The sequence below is a fragment of the Theropithecus gelada genome, chromosome 14 (genome assembly GCF_003255815.1).
Source record: "Theropithecus gelada isolate Dixy chromosome 14, Tgel_1.0, whole genome shotgun sequence".
NCBI lineage: Eukaryota > Metazoa > Chordata > Mammalia > Primates > Cercopithecidae > Theropithecus > Theropithecus gelada.
Window position 1 is genome coordinate 101,864,797 of NC_037682.1, and position 23,693 is coordinate 101,888,489.

The following is a 23,693-nucleotide window of genomic DNA, read 5'->3' on the forward strand; positions in this document are numbered from 1 at the left end:
AAAAAAAAAAAAAAAAAAAAAAAAAAAAAAAAGGCAAAAAACTGCCCGGGCATGGTGGCTTACGCCTGTAATCCCAGCACTTTGGGAAGCCAAGGCGGGCGGATCACATGAGGTCAGGAGTTTGAGAACAGCCTGGCCAACATGGTGAAACCCCGTCTCTATACTAAAAATACAAAAATTAGCCAGACGTGGTGGCAGGCACCTGTAATCCCAGCTACTCGGGAGGCTGAGGTAGGAGAATCGCTTGAACCCGGGAGGCGGAGGTTGCAGTGACTCAAGATTGCACCATCACACTCCAGCCTGGGGGACAAGAGCAAGACTTTGTCTCAAAAAATAAAAAATAAAAATAAAAAAAATTTTTAAAAAGCCAAAAACCTCAATGCTTTATTTTCTCTCATAATAAAAACTGTTTCTGTACTATGCAAAAGAGAAATAAGTCTGGATTACAAAGTTAAATTTTGAAACATTCCCCAATATTCATTTTTATCAGCTTTTTGTAATAAAGGTCAATTTGAAAAATGACAGATAAGGCATAGCTATTTTGTGGTATACTAAGAATTGTATAAAAGTGTAAGTTTTAAAAAACTTTTAAAACGAACTCTGAAAACATCAGGTCTACTCCAGTCTCTTCTAAAAAAGGAAGGTTTTTAACAGTCATATATCCCATAAATGGTTTCTGCTATTTCCTCTCCAATTAACTGAGTTAATACAGGAGTTAGCAAACTATGGCTCATGGAGTAAACCCAATCTAATGCTTTTTTTTTGGTTTTACTGGAACATAGCCACCCTCATTTGTTTAGGTATTATAGTACACGGTTGCTTTCACACTGCAATAGCAGAGGTGAAGGGACACAGACCATGTGGTCTGAAAAGCATGAAATATTTATCATCACTGGTAATCAAGAAATAAACTACAGACAGAGTATCCTAATCCAAAAATCTGAACTCCAAATTACTCCAAAATCCTAAATTTTTTGAGCATTTGCAGGACACTCAAAGGGAATGCTTACTGACAGCATTGCAGATTTTGGAATTTTGAATGAGGGATGCTTAACCTGTATATTCACTATACATGCACCAGAATGGCTAACAAAACCAAACCCTAACAATAAACTAGTGGAACAATTGGTAAGGGCATAGAGCAAATGTACTTTCAATCATTAGTAACAGGAATAAAAACTGATTCATGGCTGGGTGCAGTGGCTCAGGCCTGTAATCCAGCAATTTCGGAGGCCAAGGCAGGCAGGTTGCTTAAGGCCAGGAGTTGGAGACCAGCCTGGCCAACAAGGTATAACCCTGTCTCTACTAAAAATATAAAAATTAGCCAAGCATGGTGGTGCACACCTGTAATCCCAGCTACTTGGGAGGCTGAGGCATGAGAATTGCTTGAACCTCGGAGACTGAGGCTGCAGTGAACCGGGATCATGCCACTGCACTCCAGCCTGCGTGACAGAGCAAGACACTGTCTTAGAAAAAAACAAAACACAAGGGACACATGCAATATGCATGTCCAAAAAGCACATGGAAACACACTCAGCGTCACCAGGTATTAGAGATATGCAATAAAAACTAAGATACCACTTCATACCCATTAAGATTACTATACTCCAGAAGACAAACATTAACAAGTATTGGTGAAATGTGGAGAAATCAAACTTGCTGGTGGGAATGTAATATGGTACAGTCACTTTAGAAACCAACGTGGCAGTCCTCAAAAAGTTAAACACAGTTACCACACGACCCAGCAATTCCCCTCCTTTGGTATACACCCGAAAGAAATGAAGACATACAAAAACCAAAAACCTACACAACAAATGTTCACAACAGCATTAGTCACCTTAGTCAAATACTGGAAACAATCAAAAACATCAGATTTCAAACAAATAAATAAAATATACCATATCCATAAAATGAGTTCGAGACCAGCCTGACCAACATGGTGAAACCCCGTCTCTACTAAATATACAAAAATTAGCTGGGTGTGGTGGCGGGTGCCTGTAATCCCAGCTACTCAGGAGGCTGAGGCGGAAGAATTGCTTGAACCTGGGAGGTGGAGGTTGCAGTGAGCCGAGATCACGCCATTTTGCACTCTAACCTGGGGCAACAGAGCGAGACTCCGTCTCAAAAAAAAAAAAAAATAGAGTGGAGTGCTGATAAATGCCACAATATGAACGAACCTTTAAAATGTTATATTAAACAAAAGAAGCCAGTCACAAAAGACCACATTTTGCATGATTCCATTCATATGATTGTCTAGAACAGACAAATCTTTAGAGAAAGATTAGTGGTTGTCTAGAGCAAAGGGAAGGGGTACTGAGAAGAAATGGGAGAGACTGCTAATGGGTATGGGATTTCTTTTTGGAATAATGAAAATGTTCTAAAATTGATTATAGTGATAGCTGTACAACTTTGTGAATACACTAAAAACCCTTAAAATCCTTAAACTGCATACTTCAAATGGGTAATTACATGGTATATAAATTATAAGCTATATCTCAACAAAGCTATTAGAAAACGATAAAACTAAGCTCTATATGATGGTATAAGTCAGAATGACAGAAATCACATTTGAGGTTAAAAGAAAAAGAGAAAAGGAGACACTGAGGGCAGATAATTTCTCTATCATGTTCAGGGCACTTATGGGAGTAAATTCACTTTGTAAAAATTGAGCCTCATACTTAGAAATATGTATATTACTCTATGTCTACTTCAATGATTTTTTTTTTTTTGGAGATAGTCTTGCTCTGGCATCCAGGCAGAAGTGCAGTAGTGCAGTCTTGGCTCACTGCCAACTCTGCCTCCTGGGTTCAAGTGATTCTCCTGCCTCAGCCTCCCTAGTAGCTGGGATTACCGGCACCCACTAATTTTGTATTTTTAGTAGAGATGGGGTTTCACCATGTTGGCCAGGCTGGTCTTGAACTCCTGACTTCAAGTGATCTGCCTGCCTCAGTCTCCTACAGTGCTGGGATTACAGGCATGAGACACCACACCTGGCCAAATTTTTGTTTTTTAAAAAATACAACTATAAGGCTGGGTGCAATGGCTCATGCCTATAATCCCAGCACTTTGGGACGTCAATGCGGGAGAACCACTTGAGCCCAGGAGTTCGAGGCTACAGTAAGCCTTGATCACACCACTGCACTCCACCCCGTGCAACAGAATAAGACCCTGATTAATTATGAGACCCTGGTTAATCATTAATTAATGATTCACTTAAAATAATGACTTCAAATTTAAAAATTTAAATAAAATTACAGTAAGTATAAAAAAGTTTCTTCTTAAATAAAAAATTACAAATTGGTCTATTAAATCATGACTTAGATATGGCCAAAGTTACTGAATTTGTATGAGAATTAGCATAAATTATAAGAGAATCGTGCAGACTTTAGGACAGCCTGGGCAAGTTTTATTAGAAGAAATTTTTTGTTTTTGTTTTTGTTTGTTTGTTTGTTTGTTTTTTTAGTAGAGACGGGGTTTCACTGTGCTAGCCAGGATGGTCTTGATCTCCTGACCTCGTGATCCGCCCGTCTCGGCCTCCCAAAGTGCTGGGATTACAGGCTTGAGCCACCGCGCCCGGCCTAGAAGAAATTTTTTAAAAATTGGATGTCCTTTGCCTTAAGATGACTGATTTGAAATTATCTTGGTAGGAATGCTCTATATTCTTTCTTCTACTCTTTCTTCTTTATATTCTCTAGTGCTTCTTAACTTGTAAATCATTAACATTTTTATTATATACCCTAAATGAGATTGAAAGATTTAGTAAATACCTATTTTCTCCAGAAAACATATCAATGATAAAGTGCCATGATTTAATATTTTCTTTAAAATCAGATCAGTAATGTTTTTAAACTTTAACATACTTCGGTACAATCCACATTTTTTACAGCATTCTTCCTCTAGGAGCACTGCCTATACTATTGACGTGGCACTTAGCACACATTATCTCACTTTATTAATATTTTTATGTATGTATTTCTGTCAATTACAGGCTTTACTCCCATCTATGCTAGATCTTTGTATTCCTAGAATGCAGCACAAAGTAGGAACACTTCATAAATGTCTTTTCTGATCGATTTTTTTAAAAAGGTACCTAGGGTGGCAGAAACAGCATCAAGTGCAATTCAGGAAACGAGTTCTGCCCCTGAGTTGTGGTCTGAAAACAAATGCTTTACTACCCTTGGGCATTGAGCTGAATTAGTTTCTAGGGCTTTCATGGCTCTGAGAAGTGAGTCTTCCAATGAGTGAGAATAAAACCTAGGTTATTACTATCTATTCTCCTAGAGGTATTTTTCTAATCCTCTTGGAATTGAAATGATCAATCAGCTTGTGCATTTATAGCAATGTTTTTGGCTTTCCCCTCTAGCTACTCTCCCTCACAATTATTCTACTCATTGCTCAAGAGTATGTCTCCACCACAGCAGGCTGGTGTTAGAAATCAAAATATATCTTAAATAAGACTAAAGACTGAGTATCCCTAATCCAAAAAATCTGAAATCTGAAATGCTCCAAAATCTAAAACTTTTTAAGCACCAACATGACATTCAAAGAAAATGCCCAGGGTCAAGCACGGTGGCTCACGCCTGTAATCCCAATACTTTAGGAGGCCAAGGTGGGTGGATCACTTGAAGTCAGGAGGTCAAGACCAGTCTGGCCAACATGGTGAAACCCTCTCTCTACTAAAAATACAAAAATTAGCTGGGCCTGGTGGAGTATGCCTGTAATACCAGCTACTTGGGAGGCTCAGGCAGAACAGCTTGAACCCGGAAGGCAGGGTTGCAGCGAGCCGAGATCACGCCACTGTACTCCAGCATGGATGACAGAGCAAGATTGTGTCTCTCAAAACAAAAACAAAAAAAAAAGAAAAAGAAAAGAAAAAAAAAAAAGCTCAGATTTTTTATTTTCAGATTTGAAATGCTCAATAGGACAATGCAAACATCCCAAAATCGGAATACTTCTGTTCCCAAGCATTAAACAAGGGATATTCATCCCATGTTGGCTATTTCCAACAGAACTGAATAGCTTGTTTTACCAATTGCAGGAAACCAGGTTATTAAATAGAGCTTTCATAAATAGTGTAGACTTCATGTTATCTCTGAGAGCCTGCTGCTTAGAGAGGAGAAAAACATTTTATTCATGCAATACTTTTTTTTCTTGCTTTCTCCACTATTTGCTGAGTGAAAGTAGTATATCCTAAAGTTACTTAATATAAACCACATATTATAAATCCAGTGTATCCTTTCTATATACAGTAGCACTTTGGTTATATATTGCCTAAGGAGTAAGTTCTTCCAAATATATTACCAAAAACAAACAAAAAACATAACACGTCTCTGTGTTGTGTATTTTCTAGTAGAATAAAATAAAATCTTTTTAGGACCTGAGTTCCAAAAAAGTTCATATAGTCAGAATAGCTTAAATTACTTTAAATTACTTAAATTCCTTACTTATACAGCCATAAAGCACTGCATATTTTTGTTTAAATGCCATAATGTATTGGATATGTGTTTTCTGTTTATAGAGCCCATATATACAGTCATTTACAATTATTTAAGAATACATATGAAAAATACTTGCATGTTTAAAATAAAAAACTAAGAAAAATATTTGCGTGTTTAAGAGAAACATCAGCACTGTATTAAATGAATCTTAGTGAAACATGTTTATGATGTGATTCCACTAAGTATTAATTTGGCAATTAAATACACAATTTTCCTATATAACAAATAAGGTATAAGAGTAGTAAAAAAAATACCACTCTCTGACAACAGAGCAATAATAATTTTTAATCCATTCTCAAAAAGAAGCTTTTACCTTTCTGGGCTTTAATTGTCTGTTCTTCAATTTGCTTCAGACGTTCCATTAGCTCTTCCTTTTCACGTTCTATTCTTTCCTTTTCCTTTTCTGCTATTTCTCTTTTCTTCTTTTCATTCTCTAATTGTGCCCTTAAAAGGAATAGAAATTGCTGTTACAAATTAATAGAAATATTATTCATGTGATGGAATACTACTCTGCCATAAAAAGGAACAAAATAATGTCTTCTGCAGCAACTTGGATGAAGGTGGAGGCCACGATTCTAAGTGAAGTAACTCAGAACACACAAATGCCGTATGTTCTCACTTATAAAGTGGAAGCAAAGCTATGAGGATGCAAAGACAGAGTAATATAATCAACTTTGGGGACCTGAGAGGGAGTGGTTGGGAGTCGGGTGAGGGACAAAAGACTACATATTGGGTATAGTGTACACTGCTCAAGTGACAGGTGTGCTAAAATCTCAGAATTCACCATGATAGAACCCATTCATGTAACCAAAAACCACCTATACTCCAAAAACTATTGAAATAAAATAGTAATAATTGGAAATATTATTCACGTGAACCCTAAGAACTAACTGAATCGACTAAGAAGAAACGACAGCATAAATATTTTAACAGAGTTTTCATTGTATTACACTTGTGTTCAAAATAGTATATATAGTTAAAAGTACAGGACTATGACATACATACACTCATGTATGTATATAATGTTCTGGGTTCCAATGTATTACTTATTGTGGGTTCACAATAAAGACCACTGAGACTATTTTTTAAAAATATTAAAAACTTAGACATTTAGGAACATCTTCAAAGGATGAGTTTACAAAACTGCTAGTAAAGTATAACTGTCAGATATATCCCTGTGTATGGAACATGCTTATATGGCACACTTTAGTGGGGGAAAAATTAGATTTACCATTTGCATACGGGATGAACTCTGACAACAAATTAAATGTTAGCACCAAAAGAGTTAACCACACAGTTGCATGCCCCCCAAAAATGCCATCTTTAGATTAACAGGAGCCCTCTACTGGGGAAGGGAGCAAACAAAGGCATGTATCTTACAACAGGGAGGGCAACAATTTTCAATCATTAAAAACGAATTAATCCAAGTTAGTTTCTTGGGTAGTACCCATTTATGCCTAGATACAAGATGACAAATCAATTTCACCTCCTTTCACAATTCCATTAGAATGATAGTAGGTGGCTAATGATCTTAAAAAATATCATCAGAGCTCAGTGGGAAAAATGCCTTGATCACTTAGCTGCATCTGCCATGGGCCTGATGAGAGTGTTTCTTTTAAATAACACTGCCAAATTCATTCACCAAACATCTACCGAGAGCCTACCATGGGTCAGAATCTATGTTGGGGGCCAAAAATATAAACAGAAATAAAAGGCACATGGGGAAACTCTTATCAGACAATATTGTTTACTTAAGTTGAATCAATATTCAAATCACTACTTTAATAACTTAAAAAATCAGTTATGATTCCATCTCTGAAACTTATCCGAGTATGCTTTAATGTTCCACAAAGACAGCATTGCCAGCTGCTGTCAATTCTGAATTTCAAGCACAAAACCCTGTAGTTTCTCAAGTTGCAGTCTCTGATAAACTTATCAGCAAAGTTTTGCTATCAAAGATTTCTCCCTTATTTATAAACCTAAATTTTAAAGTTCCTGCAGCTCCTAGATACCCATTTGCCCCTAAAACAGAAAGAGAGCTCCCCTTTGGGGCAAACAAGTAGAGATGTCACAAGTCAGCAAGAGGTCAGACACTGATGGTGACCTCCTAGTGCACCAAGTCAAAACATGAAGGGTCACCACACCTCGCTGCTAGTTTGATGAATCCTCCCACCATTTAGGAATCTAGAGAGGCTGGGCATGGTGGTTCATGCCTAAGATCCCACCACACTGGGAGGCAAAGGCGGGAAGACTGGTTAAGGTTAGGAGTTCAAGACCAGGGCAACATAGCGAGACCTCATCTCTTCTAAAAATAAGAATAAAAAATTAGCCAGGCATGGTGGTGTGTACCCATAGTCCTGGTTACTCAGGAGGCTAAGGTGGGAGGATCACTTGTGCCCAGAAGGTCAACGTTGCAGTGAGCTATGATCATACCACTGTGCTCCAGCCTGGCAGGCAACTAAGCAAGACCCTGCCAAATAAAAAACAAAAAAACTAGGGCCTGGTGGTCATTCACGCAAGGGAAGCTCCATCTCTGTTCTGGAGTTCCCTATGCCTATGAGGTACTTTCTCAACAGCAAGGAGGAAGAGCCAATAACTATACCTAACCCCAGTACTTGGGCTCACTCTGCAGGACATTCACCTCTTTCTCTTCATCCTATTTCAATTTATAAAGCATATATAGGCAAAGAGATTTAAGGAGTTACAAGCTTCCACACTTCTCGAAGACATGAATTTAAGGGAAAGTTTGTGTTTCCCAATCTCTCCGGGCAAAAGAAAGGCCTGGTGGCCCCTACAGCGGCTGCTGACCTTTCTGTGTTCTTCAGACAGCTAAAACATCAGGCTTTGTATGAAAGCTAAAGAAGCAAAAGCACAGTACTTTCCAAGTAATTGCTAGTATGGCCAAAAGCTATTCTTTTCCACGCCAGGTTGTCTGCCACCCTAGGATGTTGATTAGACTACCCAACCACTCCCCAGCCTCTATGCAATCACATCCAGTTCTCCCACAGTTCCCAAGCGAACTATCTCCCCCTACTCCTTTCCCAAAGTCCCAAGACAATTCTCAAGGACTTACACTGCAAACCAGATCTCAACCAGAAGGCTACTATCATATTCTACCAACTAAGAGCCTTTCAGATCCAGCTCTGGCATATATGCCCCTTTCTGGAGATGGATGTGTTGGTTTTATTTAGCTTTTCCCTATTGATGTTTCATTTGTTCTTCAGGGATGGAGGTGAAGGAGATATGGAAGCACAAAAAGAGAATCGAGATAATCTGGCCACATGCAAGTTGGGAGGGGGTGGGGAATGATCTTCCTACTGAAAAATGCAGTAAGTATATAGCAGATACTTAACCTGATAATAATATTTAAAACATGTTGTAGTTTACTGTACTTTGTGAGGCTCGCATCTCACATTTTACAAGAATCCTACCCTGACTATGGCCATCTCCAGCCAACACTTCATTCAAATAATACAAATGCCTTCAACCCTTTACATTACTCAGTGATACCTAGTTTTTGTAGGCCTGTCTTGTCTCCTTTATGAAACAAGAAGATCTTGTGGCTCCCCCAGATGCTATTCATTTGAAAGGACCTCACTGGCCCAGAGGCACACCACAAACATTTTTATCTCTACATATTCATCTATATTGGCTTCTTCTTCTGAACATATCTCTCCCTCTCTCTAACCTTCAAGCCTTAGTCCCACTTTCGTCATGAAGTCTTTTGTGATTATTCTAATAATAGATGCAGATTTTTTATTTGGAGTTTGGGTTTGGAAACACTCATTTCAACGCAGTTGTTCTATTTCAAGGACATAAATAACATCAATAAACTATTATTCCTTGTATTAACATGTAAAAAATTACTTTAGAATACCTTACTTTTTAAAGATCAAACAGGTTCAATTACATTTTTCTTCCATAAATATTAAAAACATATCCAACTTAGTTTATAATAATATTAGGAACTACTATAATGTCTATTTTTTATTAAATACCGGGTACTTTGCTAAATGCCTGTATACCACTGTCATGCTTTCTTATGAAAACCCTTGAAGGTAAGAATATTATTTTCATATTAAGAGCAAGGAAACACAGGCTCAAAATTATCTGTTTGATGAGTGTTAGAAGAGTAGTCAAACTCACATTTATCTAGTTCCAAAGCCTGTGTTCTTTGTATGACACTAGCCAGCCTTGATGTAGAATCTCCCACAGCTAACCTACAATTGGTGCCTGGGTATGTAACTCTAAACTGTAAACTTGGGGCTTTCAGTTTTTACATGTGGAAACAATTTTAGCCATACAAAAACGTGCAAAAATTATGAGTCATAATTCAATTTGGATGCAAATAATTTAAGAGCAAAGACTACATGGAATAACCACCCATAGTGTATAAGGTCATTTTCATTGCCAAAAACACCCCAAAGTTATGAAAATTATAGGGAGTAAATACAGCCAAATATACCAAAGTATTGTAGGGAAAGAGGTCTCTTTGCTACTCTTTCCCAACTACTGTTCTTGCCCAAGAGAGTCTAGCAGCACAGGCAGCATACCTCTGAGCATTCTCCCAGGTATGTCTGCTGGCTACTTTGCCAGTGGGCTTAATCAAAATTGTTTCCACACATACAGTTGCCATTTCTCTCTGACCTGTAAAGCAGGGAATAAATGACTCAGCATCATTTCTGAAAGACTGCCAATTCCTAGGTGATTAGAATAATGTATCTCCTAGGCATTCAAACTGAATAAAAGTTACTGAATTCCAACTGAGTATAAAGCAGCCAATAAATGCTTACTATGAAGAACTCTAACATTTATCCAGGCTATGGATTATTGTGCCAAAAAAGAAACTTAAGCCTTCCACTTCCATCTAAGCCTTACAGTAACTAAAATATAGCACCATTACCAAATGATACTAAGTAAACACACTACCTGTACTAGAAGCCATATAGTACTCCTCTATAAGCCATGAAACGGAGGACATATAAATATAGTAAGTTGAGAATGTAAATAATATATCAACATTACAAATGAGCAGAACAATTAGGCATAATAGAGTGATGAGTATGAGATACACGAACTGTACAAAAAGTAATTCCTCATTTATCTCATGCTAGAAGACCTTAAAGAGACAGTGAAAGCTTTAAGATGATTTTTAAAAATTAAGTAAGAAACTGGCTGGACGCGGTGGCTCCCGCCTGTAATCCCAGCACTTTGGGAGGTCGAGGCAGGCAGATCACAAGGTCAGGAGTTCGAGACCAGTCTGACCAATATGGAGAAACCTCATCTCTACTTAAAAAAAAAAAAAAAAATTAAGTAGAAACTAAAAGAAGTCTTCTCTTTGACAGAGGCAAATGCAAGGCTATGATGGATAAGAATGTACTGTATAGAAAGTAAAGCCCAATAAACAGTATTTTTAAAAAGCATTTAAGATTAGAACCACAATGTAATCCTAAAGCACATGACCACAATAAAAAAGGACAGAGCCCGTGAAAGTTAACAACCCAACTCATTACTTTTTTTTTTTTTTTTTTTTTTTAAGACAAAGGATCTTACTATGTTGCATGTTGCCTGTTGCCCCAATTGTCTTCAAAATCCTGTGCTCAAGCAATCCTCCTGCCTCAGCCTCCCAAGCAGCTGGGACTACAGGCACATGCCACCACGCTCAGCTCACCAACTTAGTATCTTTAATAGTGGGATCAGTAATTACTGACAAGCTTCATACCCATATAAAAAATGTTTTGTTATGTGGTTAACTTCTCTAAGGCAGATAATTTGAGTTAATATTACAAAATAGGTAAAAATCAATAACATCTCTTAATTACACAGAACAGTTGTTGAATAAGAAAAAAAATCATTCAATATAAAACCTAAAAATATAGTAGCAAAACGGTATCTAGCAGATGGCTTCCTTAATTACTAGATACAAAGTACCTTATATCCAATATTTAAAATATGTATGTTTAGGGCTCTTCAACTTTTTTTTAAGGACCTACTCTATTTCTAAAACTATCACGTTGTTCCATAAAGATTTATGCAATACAGGTTAACTTTAGTTTGGCCCCTAAATTTTTTCAATAAAGCACAAAGTTGAAATTAATCTAAAACCAGATTTGAGAATAAATGTTACTGGACCCAGTAATCTGATTCCAGGGTTGATATGAATTTTATTCACTATCATTCAATTTAAAAAATTATCAATTTAATATATTTAACTGTTTCTTTTTTAAGTCTAAGAGAAACAGAGTTAAAAAGATTAGGGTCTTTGGCAGGGAGTACTGATGTTACCCTACTTGGCACAGTGATATTTCAATTGTGTTCTACAATGTCACTGACATTGTTTCAAAGTTAACTATTCAGCACACTCTTACCCTGAAAAAATTAAGAAATATAAGTCACAAGTAAAACAATTTTGAAAATTTCAAACTACTATATCTAAAACAATGTCTATCAGTGAAAAGCAAGAAATTAGTCACAAAACGCTATTTTCTCCGAGATACCTGTCAAAGATTTCTAACTTGAAAAGTATACATACTTGTGTTAAAGGATAGAGTGATAGTACTGTCTCTGAATTTTAATATAATGAAAATACTAAAAAATACAAATTTCAGGTACATTTAAAAAGCTGAGTAGTCTTAAATTTTAGATAGCTTACTCCTATCAATTAAAAGTGAAAGGTCAAAAACTCCATACCTTTCCAACTGCTTCTGATGTTTCTCCTCCCTAGCCTGAGCCTTCATCTGTTGAACTTCAATAGTATCAGGCTTCCTTCTTCGCATGTATAGTTCATGGTTTCCCATACATAAGGCCAAAATCCGCTTATTGATTCTCAGACGAGGTGCATAAAAAACAAAATCCTAAACATAAAGTATTCTGAATTTAAAATCTTCCTGAAGGATACTGTCTCTCATAACAATCTGTACTAAATTTTAACATGAGGTATGAATTTTAATGTCATATTACATATAGTTTAGAAATCAAGAAATCATACAATTTCCGTGAGTATGACATACTTTCACGTAACTGGTTCCTCACCTTTTCATACCCTACCAGTTTTGTAAAGAGGCTAATATTCTTATCCTTGCAATACATTAAACGTCATTTATTCCTTTTCGTTCTCCAAAGTAACTATGAGTACCTGTTCCTTATATGCCATTTGCCATTAATGTCAAAATTGGTTCTTAATTCATGGCTGTAGAATTTTTTTTAACCTAGAATTAGTTTTTTGTTTGTTTTTTTGAGACAGAATCTCACTGTCACCCAGGCTGGAGTGCAGTGGTGCAATCTCAGTGCACCCCAACCTCTGCCTCCCAGGTTCAAGCAATTCTCATGCCTCAGCCTCCCGAGTAGCTGGGACTACAGGTATGCGCCACCACATCTGGCTAACATTTGTATTTTCAGTAGAGATGAGGTTTCACCACGTTGGCCAGGCTGGTCTCGAACTCCTCACCTCAGGTGATCTGCCACTCTCAAGCCTCACAAAGTGCTGGGATTATGGGCCTGAACCATTGCACCCAGCCTGTTCTCCTTACTTTTATCTTTTCAATAACTAACAGGGTTAGGATACTACAGTATACTTGACATTAGAGGAACTTTAAAAATCTATTTAAATAAAAAGATTTCTTAAAGGTTTCAAGATACAAAAATACAAAGTTCATAAAGCAAAACTGTATAAACAAAGTTAATTTAGAACAGGGCTACCTCTACTAAATTCTAGTCACCAATGAAGAAATGCTTTAAAACTTTTTCTTAGGAATGGTGATTGTTTTCATTAGCCTAATAAATATTGCCTATTTATAACTGAATCTCAAATAAAATAAAATTCTAATATTTACATCTTACTTTAAAAAATTAAAGCTTTGAATTTTTATTAACATATATTATTTCGTCACTGGGAAAGCCGACCTATGGAAAGAGAGTGTTCCTCAGAAGCAATTTAATAAATGAGCACTGTTATTCTTCAAGTGATATCACGGGAAAGGAGCAGATACTAAACAGTTAATACACAAAACATTAAAGAAATTACTTACGGGTGCCTTTTTGTCGATTGGCTTTATAACAAATTTTTTGTCATTAAATGAAATATTTCTGATTTCACTCCAGGGAAAACCAATTTTAGGTGTTAACCTTAAAAAATGAGAGCATCTCCTTAATTAAAGGCAGGAAACAATGAATAAAATTCCTGTTTAGGACCTAAACTGTCTGAATGACCAATCTTAAGAGTTCCAGATTTTCAAAATGTATTAACTAATTCATAACTACAGTTGACCTTATCTTTTAAGGGGAAAATTGATAAATCACATAAAACAAATAACTGTCCAAAGATTTCATAAAGGTGTCATGAACCTTAAAAGCAGTATATTTTCCTAAAATTATCTTAAAAAACTACCTGGTGACCTGAATGTAGAACTGAGACTCTTGGGGTTTGAACTAGCTGTTCGGTTTTTATTCTGTTTGGATTCAAGCTACAACTACAGTTTAAATATGTGTAAGAAGGAGGCAGAAAAAAAAAAAGGGCCTTTATAACTTCTCATGTGAATTATGGGCAAGTTACCGGAAAACAAAAAACAAAAAACAAAAAAAAAAAACAGTACTTCCTTCCTGTGTTTAATTTGAAATTGTCTGGATATTCATGAACATACTAAAAATATTTAATTTTCAGTATATTTGAAACAATCTTATGGTATACAAATTATATATCAACTTAAAAATTTTAAACACTCACATACATAAATATTTGCATAAATGGTAGAGATGGCATTCAAATTCTTGAGACTATACATAGCAGCTGCCTCCTTTTTACCACCCTACACACAGAGACATAGGGAATCATATTGTAATAAGTGATTTTGTTTCTGCCTTTTCATGTATTTTACTGTTTCAGACTACCCACCAAATGCATCACTATTGTCCTATTGTCCTAATAACTAAGACTGAGAAATGATTTCGACACCTACACTGGCCAGAAGACATCTTTTAGCCAGGCTTCTGACAACACGGCATGAGTTTTTACCTATTTATATTCCTTTTAGTTCTCAAGCAGAATAGGTATTGCAGCACAGCAAAGTCTTTACTACGTAAAACATTCTTTACTCAATATGCACGTGTTATACTGCCCTCTCGTGGCCCCTGATATAAGTCAAAGTAAGTTGCTTAAAACGAAGACTGCAGGAACGCAACATAGTATTTTAGATAACACTATGCTACATTTATATGCTACTTTGAAAAATTCTAAAGCAATTGCCTCATATAATTCTCACAACAATCTTGTGAGGTAAGCCTGGAAGCTAATACAATAACTTTTTTAACATTAAAAAAAATTGCTCCAATACGTGCCTGAACAACAAAAAAATGAAGAAGCCAGGCACAGTGGCTCGTGCCTGTAATCTCAGCACTGGAGAAGGCAGAGGCGGGAGGATTGCTAGAGGCCAGGAGTTCAAGACCAGCCTGGGCAACACAGCAAGATCCCATTCTATAAAACAAAAAATAAAGATTCAGTTCACAAAAATTAGTCTTGAAGTCATTTTTGCTTTTCAAAAATTTCTCTTCTGAATGACATAACATTCTAACTTGCTTTGTAATAAAAACATGAGAAGACATTAGGCTAAAAATAGTAAAATGCTCTTGTTTGGAATAACACATGCTTTGAAAGTAGTATTTTATTAGATATCTGTAATAATGAAAACTAAAATTCTGGAGTCAACCTAGAATAAAGAATAACGCCTCAGGAAAAGGTATTAATTACTGGCATACACTTGGATGCTTATGTGGTATGGTAAATAAATTAAAGTCTAAGACAATTGTAGTTATTAATCCTGAAAAGAGTCTGATGTATTTTATATTGCATGTGTATGTGTATAATATACTGTCTCTATATAGTATTTACCCAGGTATTTATATAGTACATATATAATATGTATATGTAAATATACATATTATATATAATAAAATATTGATGAATTATACGCATATAATAAAAAATATTTGGTCAATTTTAAGATATAATTACAGTGTTCAATATGCATAATACAGGGATATTCTATTGTATTTATGTCCAAACATATTCAAAACAATTCCTATATAAATGTTCAAAAAAGGCCGGGCGCGGTGGCTCAAGCCTGTAATCCCAGCACTTTGGGAGGCCGAGACGGGCGGATCACGAGGTCAGGAGATCGAGACCATCCTGGCTAACATGGTGAAACCCCGTCTCTACTAAAAATACAAAAAACTAGCCGGGCGTGGTGGCGGGCGCCTGTAGTCCCAGCTACTCGGAGGCTGAGGCAGGAGAATGGCGTGAACCTGGGAGGCGGAGCTTGCAGTGAGCCGAGATCGCGCCACTGCACTCCAGCCTGGGTGACACAGCGCGAGACTCCGTCTCAAAAAAAAAAAATAAATAAATAAAAAAATAAATGTTCAAAAAATATCCTCTAAGATGTAACAGACATATTTATTGAATTCATTCTCTCATTGCTCCTGATTTCGTATGTATGTTCAATTTCAACCTATTTGTCAAGCATAATAGCATTTTACAGAATTATTTCTCACCTATCGAGGGAGCAAATTTTAATTAAGTTACTAGACATAACTCACAAGAGCTAAAGCAGCACAATACAATTAAAAGCAAATCATCTCATTTGATAAATACACTGAAAAGTAAAACCCTGAAACTGCAAGGTGATAAAAAAATGGAGATAAAATATCTACAAGTCTATGCAGCATTAACTAATCTTTTAGTTTACAAATAGTAGTAAGGGTAATCAAGACAAGAAACTACTCTGAAAAACAAGACGTAAGATTAAAGTCATTTAGACCACTAACAATGACTAGTTCACTATGCAACTACTTTACTTACTTGTCATCATGCTCATAAATATTCAGACCCAAGGCATCAACACCTAGCCACAATTCAGTTCCCTTTTTATTTTTTATTTCAAAATAGTTGACTCCATACATTTCTAGATCTTGTGCAATCTTCAGGTATTCCATCATAGAATCCTCCCTGGTGAAATAAAACTAAATGTAATATATTTAAGTAGGAGCATATCAAATTAAAGTTGCAAAAATACCTGGAATTAAAAATTAGTACTTTACAAAAGTCAAATAATCTTTTGCAAATAATGTAATAATGACTGTAATGACATGAAATTAATATGAGGGGCGGAAAAAAACCATAGAAAATAGCTACCCAAATACCTTAACATTCCTCTATGTTCTTCATGCCAGTTCTGTATTCTTTCTTCCCACTGTTCTTTTGTTAGTTTGTGTTGTTCCAATACACTAAAAGGACAAAAAAAATAACCCATTATAATGACTTTATGATTCAAAAGCATACACTTTAAAAGCAGAGAATCCTTTCAGTAACTTGACTGTGGTAGTTGTCAGACAAATTAATAAACATGAAATTGCATAGAACTAAATTACATACACACACAAATGAGTGCAGGTAAAACTGATGCAATCTGAATAAAGCAGCTAGATTGTATCAATGTCAATATCTTGTTTGTAATATTGTACTGTAGTTACACAAGATGTTACCGTCAGGGAAGGCTGGGTGAAGGTTACCAGGGATCTCCCTTATTTTTTAAAACTGCATCAGAATAATCAGTAATTATCTCAAAGTTAAAAGTGTCCAGGATCCTTAAATTCTCTGGAATAATACTTGCTCCAAAAAGTGATTATAAAGATAGCTTATAGGAATCCAAATATTTCAAAGGAATAAAACATTAAATAAAAAAATGGCTCATTGTTAACAGAAAAAGTAAAGACCAGACTGAAAACCAGAATTCTTAGGCCCTAATTCTTCCTTTACGTATTTACTTTTTTGCTACTAATTTTGTTGTTTTATGTAGGTAATACTTTCAATTAAAAAGCAGAGTAAAAAGTCATACTCCAGTCCAATACTCCCCAAATAACTTGTTTTTGTATCCTTCCAGCGTTCTTAATTCAAACGTGAGCAAACACAAACATTCTTTTTTTTCTTTTTTCTTGAGATGGAGTCTCACTCTGTTGCCCAGGCTCTAGTACAGTGGCACAATCTCAGCTCACTGCAACCTGTTTCCTGGGTTCAAGTGATTCTCCTGTCTCAGCTTCCCAAGTAGCTGGGATTATAGGCGTGTGCCACGATGCTCTCAGCCTCCCGCGTAGGTGGGATCACAGGTGTGCGCCATGATGCCTAATTTTTCTCTTTTTTGGTATTTTTAGTAGAGACAGGGTTTCGCCAAGTTGGCCAGGTTGGTCTTGAATTCCTGACCTCAAGTGATCCACCTGCCTCAGCCTCCCAAAGTGCTGGGATTACAGGTGTGAGCCACCACGCCCAGCCAAATACAAACATTATATTCCACTACTACTAAACACCAAATCAGCAAAGTCAACATGCTTATAAGTTACCTACTATGCACACTACAGATTATGATTTCTATTCCCTTTGGCTCATATGATAATTATTCACCTTTATTTACCAGATCCTACTTTACTGGCACCAGAAGCTCTGGTGTTAAAATATTACTGTTTTACTATAAATCTTGCATGAAATCTGGGGATTTCTTGGCAGTATAAAGGAATGATAAAATCTCCCCCTGGACAAGTTACATACTAGAGTACATTCCTTAATGGGGTCTGAGACATACTGTTATGTTCTTATTATACTCTGCTCCTTTCTCTAGGCATCTTTTCCAAGGTCTTGCTTTTGGGAAGAAGAGTTTTATCTCCCTTCTTAGAGAGCTTAGGTTTCTAGTTTCTCATCTTTCTTGCTGTCTGGCCTCTGGGCTCGCAGAGAGGCATGCAATCAGCCTTGCAGACATAACCCAGTGCAGTCGATTGCTTACCACAATTATATGCCCAATGCCAGTACTAAAGAGGGCCTCAAAAATTTGTAGAGTGAATAAATGAATTAAAATAATCAATTTTTCCCAATCCCTAGTTTTTTTTCTTTTTCAGAGACAACTTTCCTTTATGCACTGTCCGTTATACATTAACTTCAGTTTCCATACCTGACATCCACTGCTCCTAATCTACCACTATCTGGCTCAAACACTCAATACTCCATGGAAACTGCTCTTTCTGTTTTTTTTCGAGACAGAGTTTCGCTCTTGTTGCCTGGGCTGGAGTACAATGGCATGATCTCAGCTCACTGCAACCTCCATCTCCTGGGTTCAAGCGCTTCTCCTGCCTCAACCTCCCGAGTAGCTGGGATTACAAGCATGTGCCACCACGCCCAGCTAATTTTGTATTTTCAGTAGAGACGGGGTTTCTCCACGTTGGTCAGACTGGTCTCGAACTCCCAGCCTCAGGTGATCCACCTGCCTTGGCCTCCCAAAGTGCTGAGATTACAAGCGTGAGCCACACCAGCTGGCAAACTGTTCTTTCTAAGGTCACTACTAATCTCCTTATTCCAACAGACACTTTAGTTCTCCTCATACTTGACCTCTTGGTACTATTTGGCAGTGCTGACCATTCTCTCCATAAAGTATTCTTTTTCCTTGGCTTCCAGGACATAATACTCTTCTGGTATTACTCTTGTTTTCTGAGATAGAGTCTTGCTCTGTTGCCCAGGATGGAGTGCAGTGGCGCCATCTTGGCTCACTGCAACCTCCGCCTCCCAAGTTCCAGTGATTCTCATGTCTCAGATTCCCGAGCAGCTGGGATTACAAGCATGTACCACTGCACCCAGCCATCTTCTAGTATTGTTCTTGAATCTCTGGCCATTTTGTCTCAGTACAGTTGTTTCTCCATATCCATAAAGGATTGGTTCCAGGACTCCCCGTGGATACCAAAAACTGTAGATGCTCAAGTCCCTGATATAAAATGGTGTAATATTTGCATATAACTTATGCACATCCTCTTGTATACTTTCAATCATCTCTAGGCTAATAATACCTAATATACTACAAATGCTATGTATTGTTATCCTGTATTTTTAAAATTTTGTACTTTTTCATCACTGTGTTATTTTATTTTTTCAAATATTTTCAATCTGTGGTTGATTGAGTCTGTCAATGCAGAACCCAAAGACAAAAGCTGTGGTCCAACAAGGTCTGTTCTAGGTCTTTTTCTCATTTTGCATGTACTTGCAGGTTGATCTCTTTCATTCTCATGGGTTAATTACCATCTATACACTGATTATTCCCAAAACTGTATCTACAGTCCAAGACCGTTCTAAAAGGTCTGGACCCGCGTATGCAAATACTAGATATCTCTCTCGGTTATACTGTACATGTTTAAAACTCAAAAGGTTCAAAACTGAATTTATCTTCCCCCTCAAATGTATTTTTTTCCTCTCATTTTGATAAAGGTATTACCAACTATCCAGCTGCCCAGGTCAGAAACCTGGTATGTAAAAATTTATGTATATCTAGCTCTTTTTTTTTTTTTTTTCTTGAGACGGAGTCTCGCTCTGTTGCCCAGGCTAGAGTGCAGTGGCGCAATCTCAGCTCACTGCAAGCTCTGCCTGCCGGGTTCACGCTATCTCCTGCCTCAGCCTCCCGAGTAGCTGGGACTACAGGCACCCGCCATCATGCCCAGCTAATTTTTTGTATTTTCAGCAGAGACAGGGTTTCACCGTGTTAGCCAGGATGGTCTCGATCTCCTAATCTGGTGATCCGCCCGCCTCAGCCTCCCAAAGTGCTGGGATGACAGGCATGAGCCACCGCGCCCGGCCCTATCTAGCTCTTTTCAAAAGGAAGCAATACTGTCTGGTGGAGCTAATTATCTATATACCACGAGAGCTAAACTTTTCTATAGTAAGAACAGATTGTTCATTTGGGTTTTTCAATACAAGAAATCAGAAAGTGTCAGAATCACTAAATTATTTTATTTGATTTGTCATCACCAAATAACCTAATTACTTATTTCCTCCCCAGGTTGTACTTTTAAGATACTGAGAAAAAGTGTGCTATATATACCATACTGGAATAAACCAATCACTGTGAAAATATTCTCTCTGTTCTTAACAGAAAAAAAAAAAAATGGTATTCTAACTTTATGACTAAGTCTCATTTAGATGGCTTGAATTAGTCCTTCATGGAATATCAACTCTGAAAGAACAACTGACCTACAAAATTAAGGAACGAATCTTGAAATGGGAATTTGCACTAGCAACCACAAGCAACCCTATCTAAAGCATTTAGCCACTTTCCTTCTTTTTAAACAGAGTGGGTTAGAGCACACATGTATTTAAAATAAACTGTGCTTGAGTGTAACTGTAGTGTTTAAAAGATTTTTTTAATCACATGAGTTATGAAATGTAAGCCAATTACTTCATCTGCTGTCCAACCAAACAACAATCTGGCTTAACAATGAAAGACTGACACTGTACTTGTTTAGATAAACCATTCTTATTCTTTAACATTGGAATTTTTTTTTAAAGTAATTCTGATTATAAAGCAAAAGGTAATCCTTATATGAAATGAAATTCCACCATAATAGTCTGATTATTCAATTCAGTACTTTAAATCTAAGACGAAGGATGTTAGGTTAGAATAACATTCAAAACCAGAAGAATATAAACAGATTATCAAATATCTCATATTCCTGACTCTCTTTGTGAACAACTTAACATAATTCTATCCTCTTCCAAGGTGACTACTATTGCTAGAAAATTAAAGGGCAGAACACTATAACATTTAATAATTAAATTTTGGCAGGGCATGGTGGCTCACGCCTATAATCCCAGCACTTTGAGAGGCCAAGGCGGGTGGATCACTTGAGGTCAGGAGTTCGAGACCAGCCTGGCCAACATGGTGAAACCCTGTCTCTACTAAAAATACAAAAATGAGCTGGGCGTGGCGGCAGACGCCTGTAATCCCAGCTACTAGGGAGGCTGAGGCAGGAGAATCACTTGAACCTGAGAGGCGGACTCCAATCTCAGTGAGCTGAGATTGTACCAGTGCACTCCAGCCTGGGTGACAGAGTGAGGCTCCATCTCAGGGGACAAAAAAAAAAAAAAGTCAGGGAATTCTATGAAGAAAACACAGCCTGCCACTTACTCTCACTTATTAAGCACCTGCCTGTGTTAGAATTTGTACCAAGCAGCAACAGTCACATCCTTTCCTCAAGTTCAAATTATCACTGCCTCCATGTATTGCTTACCCTACGGGAATGAGGAAAGAAGAGATAGATCAACCTTAGGTAATTATAGAGCATATAAATCTACAGAGGTGCTAGGTAATGATTTTTAGAAGTATACCTTGTGATCCAGCTAGCAACTTAAAATCTGAAAAAAAAAAAAGGCCAATGCGGTGGCTCATGCCTGTTATCCCAGCACTTTGGGAGGCTGAGGCGGGCAGATCACTTGAGCTCAAGAGTTTGAGACCAGCCTGGGCAACATGATGAAACCCCATCTCAATGAAAAATACATTAAAAAAGAAAATTAGCAGGGCACAATGGCATGTGCCTATAGACCCAGCTACTCAGGAGGCTGAGGTGGGAGGATGGCTTGAACCCAGGAGGCAGAGGTTGCAGTGGGCTGAGATCACGCCACTGTACTCCAGCATGGGTGACAGGGCCAGACCCTGTCTCCAAAATAAAAAATAAAAATAAAAATAAATTTAAAAACCTGAAATACATTTTATTTATAGACTTCTGGAATATAATTTTCAGACAATATAATGTAAACGCATGTTTCACTTACCGCTGGGGTAGGAGTCTATCATTAGCCAGGTAGCCTGGCTTATGAATCTCTTTATTATAATCTCCATACTTGGCTTGGACAGCATAGGAAGCCAAAAGAACTGCAGTTTCTGGTGGGCAATATATCTCATCATTTAAGATGGCTTCTTTAACTTGCAAGAAGAAGAGTCTCTGGGTTATTTCTTGAATTAATTCCTCAGAAACATCTTCAGGAAAGAATTTAGCTCTAAACTTGAACTGTAAAGGATTCTCTTTTTTAACATCTTGCTGTGTCACCTGGAAAAATAATTTCAAGTATAATCAACAAAAATCTTAAGTTTACAATAATTAGACCTAGTCATATCAAATTCTTTTTGGACGAAAATGAAGTGAAATAGATTCTAAATCTATGAACATTTTAGTGTGTAATATTCTAAATCTATAAACAAATATATGTGATAAAAGGTTCTATGCTCTTAAATGTGACCTATAACTCAGATTCCAATAACCAAATTGAAAACTTATCTTCATATTCTTGAGAAGCTTATCCTACAGGTATTTACATCAAAATTGAAGTACTTAGTACGCCATTTGTAATACCTGCTTTAATATTTGTCACAGGCTAAGTTTTCAAATAGGAAAAGCAAGCATGTCTTTTTTCTTTTTTTTTTTTTTTGAGATGGTAAGCTGATGGTGCCTGACTGAATTAAAAAAGGATGGTAGCTCACAATGATTAACAGATAACTACAAAAGGAAGCTTAGAATCAGTCAGACTTAGCTTTTCCAGCACAAATTCATGATAACTTCAACTTAACGTAATTATTAGTTTAATGTTATTGTACATATTTTACCTTTTTATTTAGTTTAAGCCATGTAGAATAACCTTTGCTGTCTACATACTGCAGCCCAAAAAACCAGACCTCACGCAAACCAACTGTTTTCACCACCTAAAACACAACAACAAAAAACAATTTCAGTCCAAGATACATATTGTGTCTAAATACTACACTTCCAAAGGAGAACAAAACTACATAAGTATACGTACATTCCTTTGCCACAGAAAAGGCTTTTCCTAAATTTAAGATATTAAAGGAACGTTTTTGAAAACTCAAATTCAAATTTTCTATACTCTTTTTTATTTTTTTTTAGTTTTTTGGTTTTTTTTGCTCGTCACCCAGGCTGGTGTGCAATGGCACGATCTCGGCTCACTGCAATTTCCGTCTCCAATCAAGTGATTCTCCCGCCTCAGCCTCCGAAGTAGCTGTGATTACAGGCATGCACCACCACACCCAAGTAATTTTTTGTATTTTTAGTAGAGATGGGGTTTCACCATGTTGGCCAGGCTGGTCTCGAACTCCTGACCTCAGGTGATCTGCCTGCCTCGGTCTCCCAAAGTCTTGCGATTACAGGCATGAGCCACTGCACCTAGCCTCTATCCTCGATTTTGTAGTGTCACTTCAATCCTCTTACTTGATCCACTTCTTCACACCTCCTTTTCCTTATCTATCATGACCTCAAAAATAACAAGAGTCTCAAATATATATATATATATAGTTTTCATAATCCTACGTTCCAATTTCCATTTACCCCCAC

General features: G+C 37.0%; 1 protein-coding gene across 4 annotated transcripts in view; it reads right to left on the reverse strand.

Moving 5' to 3' along the window:
* Positions 1 to 23,693, reverse strand: part of RDX (radixin) — a 117,389-nt gene that overhangs the window by 60,991 nt on the left and 32,705 nt on the right. For 2 of the 4 annotated variants that reach the window (XM_025356184.1, XM_025356183.1), the window contains exons 4-10: positions 22,952 to 23,047; positions 22,123 to 22,397; positions 16,689 to 16,772; positions 16,348 to 16,494; positions 13,526 to 13,622; positions 12,189 to 12,352; positions 5,812 to 5,942 (exon numbers count right to left, since the gene is read on the reverse strand). In XM_025356184.1, the coding sequence (XP_025211969.1) occupies positions 5,812 to 5,942; positions 12,189 to 12,352; positions 13,526 to 13,622; positions 16,348 to 16,494; positions 16,689 to 16,772; positions 22,123 to 22,397; positions 22,952 to 23,047 (994 nt within the window). The remainder of the gene's footprint in view (positions 1 to 5,811; positions 5,943 to 12,188; positions 12,353 to 13,525; positions 13,623 to 16,347; positions 16,495 to 16,688; positions 16,773 to 22,122; positions 22,398 to 22,951; positions 23,048 to 23,693) is intronic. The other 2 variants (XM_025356186.1, XM_025356185.1) reach the window with 2 other exon arrangements.